This window comes from Ranitomeya imitator, chromosome 7 (assembly GCF_032444005.1).
Source record: "Ranitomeya imitator isolate aRanImi1 chromosome 7, aRanImi1.pri, whole genome shotgun sequence".
NCBI classification, from domain to species: domain Eukaryota; kingdom Metazoa; phylum Chordata; class Amphibia; order Anura; family Dendrobatidae; genus Ranitomeya; species Ranitomeya imitator.
The window spans coordinates 29,671,425-29,681,424 of NC_091288.1; the positions used below are offsets into that span (position 1 = coordinate 29,671,425).

The following is a 10,000-nucleotide window of genomic DNA, read 5'->3' on the forward strand; positions in this document are numbered from 1 at the left end:
TGACAATCTGTGTCTAGCTTCTGCCCGATAAATTGATGATTCGGCCCTTGTTTGAATATAATAATTAGTGATTTTATATTATTTGCTTCTCTGCGCAAAACATATGGCTAAAATATTTCCGTTTATTTCCTAGATCTCGCTTCAGTTATATCAGATGTAAATAATAAAAAGGTAAAAAAAGAAAAATAACCAGAGAGGAAATTATTATGTTTTTCTGCTGATTAACTTTTTTTTATTATTATTATTTCTCCACAACCGTTGATTGAGGATAAATGTGGGTTTTCTCATTACTGCGCGGTGCAGGTAAATATTAGCATTAGATCTCTACTATTGATCTCCTCGGTTATACGGAGAACGGGATCAGAAAGGGGAGAAAGAGAAAGATCGATGAAGATATGAATGTAATATAATGTAATAAAGGGGAACACAAATAAAACACAAATATTAGTCATGATTAAACATGCTAAGTGCCTCCTCTGTGCGATTCCTAGTCTCAGCCTTCCACTATCTCCTGGAGTTTTAATCCTTTGCCGTATAGGTCGCTAAGTAAATTATTAGATTAGCGATGATAGTGATGAAAATAATTAATCATAATTACTGAATACTAAAATATATTACTGAAGTTCCCGAAGAAGAATATTCCCCTATCCTTCATTCCCCAGACTGAAACCTGTTTACCCGAACATACAATAAAATATATAAAATACTTAGAAGAAAACTAGGACCTAGGAACATGTTTCCAAAATTTAACACGATTTATGCCCAAATCAAAACGTATAAAGGATAAACGAAATGCGTTTATGAAAACATTTTTCTAGCCAAATTAAAAAAAGAACGCCTAGTATAAAAATGTTAGTCATAAAATAATATATTGTATTATAATCTTCTTTACTCCCCGTTAATTAACATTTTTATATCGCTGGTGGTCTGAATGGTAGAAAGTTTTTTTTTTATTATTATTATTTTCGAATAAAACCTGATACTGATAATTATAGGAAGGATTATTCCATAATCTTAATACTCTGCTTCTTTCACTGGAGGGAAAATACTTTTAACAATAACCGACCTGTGCTCATAGGTAGCGATTTACTACATAGAAAGCTAGAAATAATGATTCTTGTCTGCTGCTTGAAGCTATGGGCTATCTATCTATCTATCTATCTATCTATCCATCTATCTATCTATTATCTATCTATCTATTATCTATCTATTATCTATCCATCTAGCTATCATCTATCTATTATCAATCTCTCATCTATCTATCTATATATTATTTATCATCTATCATCTATCTATCCATCTATCTATCTATTATCTATTTATTATCTATCTATCTAATCTATCATCTTTCTGTTACCTGTATATCTCATATCTATCTATTGCCTATCATTATATAGTTTTCTATTACTATTTTACATTTTTAAGCAAATATTATGACTGAGCTCTTGAAGTCAAATGATAGACAGACAGATAGATAGATAGATAGATAGATAGATAGATAGATAGATAGATAGATAGAGTTACTTTAATACAGGTAAAGATAATTTGGAAATATACATTAATATATAGATAGGGAAAGTATCAGGATTGTAAGATAGATAGATAGATAGATAGATAGATAGATAGATAGATAGATAGATAGATAGATGCTACAGAGCTATATATATATCTCACTGTCTAGTGTGTCATGTCAAGCATTATTTTTTGAGTTTACAAGACCAGATATTGTTTCCATATTAATCCTGACGTCCAAACTCTTTTAAAAGTTTCCAGCTCATGTTAACATATTTTCTAAAGAATAAATAAATGTTTAGAACCGATTCTAAAATGCTTCCAATCAAGCCTTATGCTTTGGGCAGCTGGACCTAATACCAGTCCTATGAATTGCATAAAAATACCCCCACCAGAAATAAGAACCATTGGCTTCATATCATTAATGATCGCTATCCTGCAGCACATCTTCAGGTCTCTGCTTTCAGTAAATGCATCGATTTGCACAAATACCTGACTTTTTTTTTTGCTTTAATTCCTGAATCTATTTATCTATGTATCTCTTTGCCCATCTATGTACTATCTACAGTATCTATCTATCTATCTGTCCATTTGTCTGACATGACATAAGAAAAAGCATACTGGAGCTGATGTCAGTATTACAAATTTTTACTTTCCAAACAATGAAATAATAATAGTAATAATAATAATATTAATAATATATTAACTGACAATTTTTGGAGACAATCATAATAAAAAATAAAAATAAAATCCAAAGTGCTCGTCATCATCATCAGTCATTTCCAATGTAGTTCTGCACTGATGTCCCTGGAAGAAGAAGAATTAAGAAGAAAACTGCTGCATGCAAGTTCAATGTAAGAAGCCTGGGACAACTGAAGAAAGGAGAACTAAGATACTGTAGAAATGGTGTATTAACATCAACAGTACATACAACACGTACAAACAGGGAATGTGTGCACACGAGGGGTCCTCTGTCCTCCTCCTCATCCTCAGGGTGGAGTGAGAATACAATGTGCCTACTTACAACGACCACTCTTTATAAAATCTAGCAGACTACATAGTGTCTGAATACTATTTATATCATATAGACATTAACAGTTGCCTATAAGTTCCTTGTGTTTCCAGATCTAGCACTGTATAAACATGCTTTACCTTTGTGTGCAATAGTTTTATTTCTCATATGTTCTTTTTTTTTTATAGCAAACACAAATTGTCATAAATAGGCACAAAATGATTAAAAATAGCTAAACTGTATCTTATACATTTACAAGCCTTATTATTATTATGATTTGTTTTTGTATCCTTCATGCCATCCACTGAACATGTATATCACAATATATTACAACTTTCTTATACAACAGAGTCTCTTTTTAAGGAGGGGTAGGGGATGGATGGGCTTGGTCACCTTAATACTATTGACTTGAGGTCAAGTCACTCATAGACTTGTTTATTTTATTTTTTTATGTTTATTGTTTGTTGTTTTTAATCATAATCGTTCTTCTAATGAATGAATTGCTTTGTCCTTCGATCCTGAAATGTCCACCATCTTCTGTTACCCCTAGCCACTGTTGGCAACTGGCACCGCCAAGTGCATATGCTTTAGTTCACAGGTAGTGAGAGACCTCTTTAGTCTGGAAATTAATTTTTTTTTTTTTTTTAAAAAGTTCATTTAAATTGTTCCTGATTTAAAAAGGTAATGTGTCCAAAAAAAGCTTGTCGATGATAGCTGGTGGTGGCACCAAGTCCTCCAGTTTTAGATAAAAGATACGTTGGAGCCCCTGTGTGCAAAGGGTTCTGAGTTCTGGTAGTTTCCCCAAAAGTTTGGACAGGTAGTTTGGGCGATTTAGCCCCCCATTGTTAAATGTTACATGGTCCTTTAAGCAGTTAACAATCTTATTCTGAAGTTCTTCTACTCTTTTTGGTTCCTTCAAGCCATGTCTCTCTGCAGAAAATAATGCATAATCCTGTTAGTCCTACACAAGGTTATTATTGCCATGGTTGAATTGATATCAAATTTTAGGATTTTGCAAGCTCACCTGTCACCATGGCCAATGCAGCGATACACGAAAAGGCTGAAATGTCAATATTCATACTCTGCAAGTTGGAGGAAAACTCAACGATGGAATCAATCCATTCTCCGAAACCACGAACACATTGTAACCTATGGAGAACTGCCCCATTGCAGAAAATGAGTTTGCCCTCGGATGGGTTAGACCTGGAATTAATTAAATAATAGAAGTACAAAAAAAAAAAACTAATTAGTATCATTGTAATAAATGGCCCTTTAAAAGACTTCTAATTACCGCAGAGCCAATAAAATGCAAATCAATTGACCTTGAACGAAAGGGTTGCTTACATAACAATTAAATCTTAATTTGATGATAATTACCTGTATGCTAATCTTAAAACAAAGAGTTCTAGGAAAGCTGATTCGAAGAGAAGATCTTGGTCCTGTTTGTGAAGCTCAGAAAACCCGGGGATTTTTTCAGCCCAACCTCTGATGATCTCCATAGAGCCAGTGAGCAAGTCGTAGAATTGTTGGATATGTTGAGTGTCATCTCCGTTCATTTGGAACTCTGGGTTTGCTTGAAACTATGAAAAACGTTCTATTTTTATTAAAGAAATACATTGAATACAAATAAACACATAATAAGTAATAATAACCGGGAAAGTTTTCTATGTGATGTGAAGCAATGTAATTAAATGTAGCTCTATACAGAGGTGATATTATAGATAGAGGACATTATATGTGTAGATCAGGAGGAGGCATTTGTTAGGGTCATGACTAAAGGTTGGAGGTCAAAAGTTAACACTGTCCTAATGGAGTAAGGTGTAAATAAATCGTATCAATCTGGAAGGAAACAACATGAGATTATTCTGCAATCTCCAGGGATATTGGCGGATATAGGGTACAGGGTTCACATAAGGTGTGTGATCTCCTGCCCAGATCTCCAGATTCAGTGTTATTCCATCCTAATACCTGCTCCTATTATCAATGTAATTTAAGACTGAACGATAACAATGATATTACAATATAGGGTGGATACAGAACATGGGGTGACCCCATAAAGGCTGATACACCCAGCCTGTGCTCCCACTTACCCTGGAATAGTCCAGGCTGCTCATAGCCGGGTTGGAATCGACGTGGGCTCTCACTAGGGCACTGATCAAACTCACCGGGGGGCTCGGGGGCGACGGCTCCTGGGGGCTCTTGGGTTTGGATGGTAAACGACCTCTCCGACCTTTTAGACTGTCTGTGCGAACCACTGGATGCAAATACAAGATGAGGACGTTAATATTTCCCACACACATTCCTGGCACACAGTGTCCTCTGCCTGATGACAAAGACCCCTTCACTCCGGCCTGACCGCTCACTATAGGAACAATGCAGTGGTCACCAGCACTGTGCCCAGGACATTCCCTGGCATCAAACCACTCTGCCCCCAATATACAGCACTGGGCAATGTATATCTGCTGCAAACCACTCTGCCCCCAATATACAGCACTGGGCAACGTATATCTGCAGAAAACCACTCTGCCCCCAATATACAGCACTGGGCAATGTATATCTGCTGCAAACCACTCTGCCCCCAATATACAGCACTGGGCAATGTATATCTGCAGAAAACCATTCTGCCCCCAATATACAGCACTGGGCAATGTATATCTGCTGCAAACCACTCTGCCCCCAATATACAGCACTGGGCAATGTATATCTGCTGCAAACCACTCTGCCCCCAATATACAGCACTGGGCAACGAATATCTGCTGCTAGGATATGGGGCAGTCAGAGTACACAAGTCTCTATTTATTTATTATCTATCTATCTATCTATCTATCTATCTATCTATCTATTTATCATCTATCTATTATCTATCTATCATCTATCTATTATCTATCTATATATCAATCATCTATTATCGGTCTACCATCTATCTATCATCTATCTATCTACATAACTATATATCTAACCTTTATATCTAACTTTACATGCAATTATGCTCACAATGTAACCTATTTGAAGGGATGTCTCGGAGTTACCTACAGCAGTTCAGAAATGTGTGTCTACCTAGCATGTATGTATGTCTAGGTACCCATGTGTGTATAATATATATATATATATATATATATATATATATATATGTATGTATATATATATATATGTACATACATTATAACTTGGAATAGATACATAGTAGCAAAATATTTATTAATAAAAACCTCTGCCTGCTCACATTCTGTATATTTATCTATTCGATGTATCTAATGCTGTATCTAATTTTATCTACATGTATCAAATATTTCTAATCGATGTATCTAATATCTATCTATCTATCTATCTATCTATCTATCTATCTTACACCTATCAATCTACTTCCCTTAAGATTGGGACTAGAGAAAGTCTATATCTATCAATCTATCTTTTTATCTATTTATGATCACTCTATCTGTTTATCTCTATATCATTTATCATCTACACACCTTTTATCAAAATGTTTGCTTTCTATGTGCTGCTTTTATTAATTCATATTATCTATCTGTTATCAATCTCTATCAACATTTCTATCTTCGATTCATCATCACCAGTCTCTAATAATTCAATTTAGTGTATCTATCTATCAATTATCTATCTATTAACTATCTATCACCTATATCTATCTATCATATATGTATCTATCTATCACCTATATTTATCTATCATATAGCTATCTCTATTATCTATCTATCACCTATATTTATCTATCATATATCTATCTATTATCTATCTATTACCTATATTTATCTATCATATATCTATCTCTATCATCTATCTATCTATCTATCACCTATATTTATCTATCATATATCTATCTATTATCTATAGCTTATATTTATCTATCATATATCTATCAATCTTATTGGATAATATAAATGGATAAACTAGACTCTGTACCTTCTTTGACCATCCCAACTGCAAGGCACTTCTGGAAGCGACAGTACTGACACCTATTCCTACGTCGTTTGTCAACCGGACAATTTTTATTTGCTAAACAAACATATTTGGCATTTTTCTGCACAGTGCGCTGCAAAGAAAGAAAAGAAAAGGGGAAGAAAGAGGCAGAGGGTGAATCCATGGGAAGTGCTCCTTCTCAGGGCTCCTGTGTTCTGTGTGTGATGTGTGTGCAGGGGACATTGAAGAGCATTAACATTCAGCCACAGAGCTGTGTTTTATATTCCAAGAAGACAAGGAGTAAATACAGATCCGTGGCCATTCATATTATTTACATCCCTCAGAGACGTCTCTATTTCACATGATAAGATTATTCAATCAGGACGCTGAAATAAAGAGATCACTTAATTTTACCATAGGGAATTCTGTTCCACTTGGTTAGTTAAGACACGGTTCTCTGTCCTAACCAATTTATATCTGAAACTGCTAGGAAGGAACACAAATAGAAATGTCCTCCCGAACACAAGCAAAGGAACACAAAGCGACTGGTGTAATTCTTGGCCCTTTCTTGAAGAAAACCTACAGAAGATTTTTATTACAAAACTACATCTGGCCACAAGAATAATTGGTCTAATTGCAGATTATGTTTAATATTCTTCATCAAAGGTCAACATAAATAACTGCACCATTGAGTTACCCGGGACATTCCTGGAGAACATCACTTGGTTCTCATTTCTAGCACCGTTAAAATGTTTTACCACCCTGAACTATTAAATAAAAAGTATCAAGCAGAGCTGGTACTAACCTTGAAAAATCCTTTGCATCCTTCACAAGTGCGAACTCCATAGTGTTGGCAAGCAGCATTGTCTCCACAGACCGCACAGAGACCCTCATTGGACGGAGACCCCCTGGATGGAGGTGAAGGAATTTGGCTGTCAATGAGTTGGGACGCATGGCCAAGTTGGAGTCCAGGGAAGCCCATAGCTGCCTGTTTTCTGATGGGGTTAGGAACAGCAAAAGTCTGTCCGTCCACTATGTGATGGGCTCCAGATGTTTCGGGGTTCATAGACACATGGTGGCCATCAAATCTCATTTGACAACTAGACACTGGTGTCCCAGGTGGAGACTGCTTGAAAGAGAACAATGAGAGTCTGGAGACAGGACCTTTCCTCTGGTCAATCATGTGGGTGGTGGCCACATAGTTTTGATGGAAGCTGTGAAGGGAGCCAGGGTCATCCCACATTGAACTATGTTGGACAGGGAAACCTGGAGTGTTTGAACTTGGGGGTGATGAGGATTTGTAGTAGATGGAGCCCGAATGTGGCATCATCTCATCGGATTGGGGTGGGAGGTGACTGTGCTGTTGGTAGCTGTGCATCTGAATATCTTCAACTTTTATTGAAGACTGCTGACCAGAGATTGGCATTTGGTACAAGCAAGGTGGCTTGACGTCGTAGCTTGAGTTGTAGTTGTCCATAAAGGTACTAAAGCTGGGGAGAGAAGTGGTGGCAGTGATTTCAGTGTTGGTCAGGTCCATGCTAAACTTGACAAACTCTGGAGTTAAGAAATCGGAGCTGTATTCTCCTGAAGAGTGGTAACTGTAGCTCTGGGAAGCTGGGCTGGCTCCTTGTGGCGATGACCCATACTGAGCCTGAACACAGGGCATGGCTGTAAATGAAACAATTAAATAGATACCCATACTGTTCAACTGAGCACTTCTCCATACACTGGAGTATTGTTTCATTCACCCCCCCCCCCCCCCAAAAAAAACATTCTACAAAAGTTTAAAAAAAAAAAAAAAGTGCCCTCATCCCTCCCCTCTTAAAACACCAAAAGAACTAGGGTACCCAATGCATGCGTAAAACTGACTCCAACCCCATCAATTGCCATTACCTGCCATCAAATAAAGTCCCACTTGTTACTTAAATGTTGCAAACTATTATGCAAGTCAATTTATACTATGGGAAAATATTTAGAATTGAGAGTCTTCAGTGGTTGATACCTTTTAATGGCTAACTGAAAAGATGGTAACAAATTGCAAGCTTTCGAGACTACTCAGGTTTCTTCATCGGGCATAGACCTGAGTAGTCTCGAAAGCTTGCAATTTGTTTCCATCTTTTCAGTTAGCCATTAAAAGGTATCAACCACTGAGGACTCTCAATTCTAAATATTTTTCTATCTATTGGCTACCAAGATATATATCTTTCCTATATCAATGTATGCTATGCCAAGATATAGTCTAGGTAACTCTACATTACGTTAACCAAGAATAACTATCCAACCAGTGTAAACATCTGTCACTATAGAAAGACTATATTAAAAATATGTGAAGCCCCCACCCAAAAAAAAAAAAACACCCAGACCCCATAATGATCTGAACAAACCTTCAGCCGGGCTGCGGGCGTTGTCGATGTAAGTAAAGGATGACAGTGTTGTAGTTCTTGTTGGCAAGATTTCCAAAATATAAAAAGGCTTCAATTTAGAAAAATCCACGTAACCAGCATAGGATTCTGCAAAAAAAAAAAAGCACCATAAGTTACCTATAAGCTGGTGGAATATTAAATACACAAATAATACACACATATAAAATGCACCTACATTGGGAATGACAGAGGAGAAATGGCTAAAGGTGGAGCACACTGGTGAGTGGCAGTGAGTTTTCTGGTGCACATGAGTCATTAGTGAAATCCCTGACTCTGGCCACTCACTATAAATCCCTGTGTGTTCACTACACTGGGTTGAGTCATTTCACTCTTCATTGTGGGTGTTCACTTTACGGAATAGCAATCAATTACTGACAAGTATGACAGGCATTTAAATAGGAGAGGACACAAATCACAGAGTCAGGCCTAGCACCTGTCACATGGAGTCATTATTTCTGATCACCTAAGTGTAAGACCAGGAAAATCTGCCTTCATATCGCCTTACATGTTAGATTACATCACAATCATGGCCACAATAAAATAATGGAGTCAATTAATTGTGGGGAAAATAACGCCTATTTACAAGTCATTGATATACTATAGATACAAGGTAACAGATGTGGTGACAATTCTACACACATGGTGCTTGGTGTAAATGTTCTCAGAATAGAAAGGAAGGGACACAAGCCAGCCAAACCGTCTAGAATAGCAAAATAGCGCTACATTACCCAAGGCACCGGATTCAGGCCCCTATTAATTGCTTTACATCACCTCTTCCAGATGATGGCCCCGTGTACAGTAACTAGGAGACCAGAACATCACCTCCCCCAGAGCCAGGGGCTCACAGGGCGACCACTCCAGAAAGCCAGAGGCAGCACAGGAGACAACGGGGTGGAGGGATGGATGGATAGATAGATAATAGATAGATAATAGATAGACAGATAGATAGATAGATAGATAATAGATAGACAGATGATAGATAGATAGATAGATAGATAGATAGATAGACAGATGATAGATAGATAGATAGATAGATAGATAGATAGATATATAATAGATAGATAGATAATAGATAGATAGATAGATATATAATAGATAGATAGATAGATAGACAGATGATAGATAGATAGATAGA

At 36.7% G+C, this 10,000-nt stretch overlaps 1 protein-coding gene across 3 annotated transcripts in view; it reads right to left on the minus strand.

Annotated features, from left to right (window-relative positions):
- Positions 1 to 2,405: 2,405 nt before the first annotated feature.
- The window catches only part of NR4A2 (nuclear receptor subfamily 4 group A member 2), an 8,966-nt gene continuing 1,371 nt past the window's right edge, over positions 2,406 to 10,000 (minus strand). Inside the window, exons 2-8 of one of the 3 annotated variants that reach the window (XM_069732958.1) lie at positions 8,827 to 8,952; positions 7,248 to 8,110; positions 6,446 to 6,575; positions 4,615 to 4,778; positions 3,902 to 4,104; positions 3,549 to 3,727; positions 2,406 to 3,454 (exon numbers count right to left, since the gene is read on the minus strand). In XM_069732958.1, coding sequence (XP_069589059.1) covers positions 3,198 to 3,454; positions 3,549 to 3,727; positions 3,902 to 4,104; positions 4,615 to 4,778; positions 6,446 to 6,575; positions 7,248 to 8,108 — 1,794 coding nt within the window. In that variant the 5' untranslated portion in view covers positions 8,109 to 8,110; positions 8,827 to 8,952 and the 3' untranslated portion in view covers positions 2,406 to 3,197. The remainder of the gene's footprint in view (positions 3,455 to 3,548; positions 3,728 to 3,901; positions 4,105 to 4,614; positions 4,779 to 6,445; positions 6,576 to 7,247; positions 8,111 to 8,826; positions 8,953 to 10,000) is intronic. The other 2 variants (XM_069732961.1, XM_069732959.1) reach the window with 2 other exon arrangements.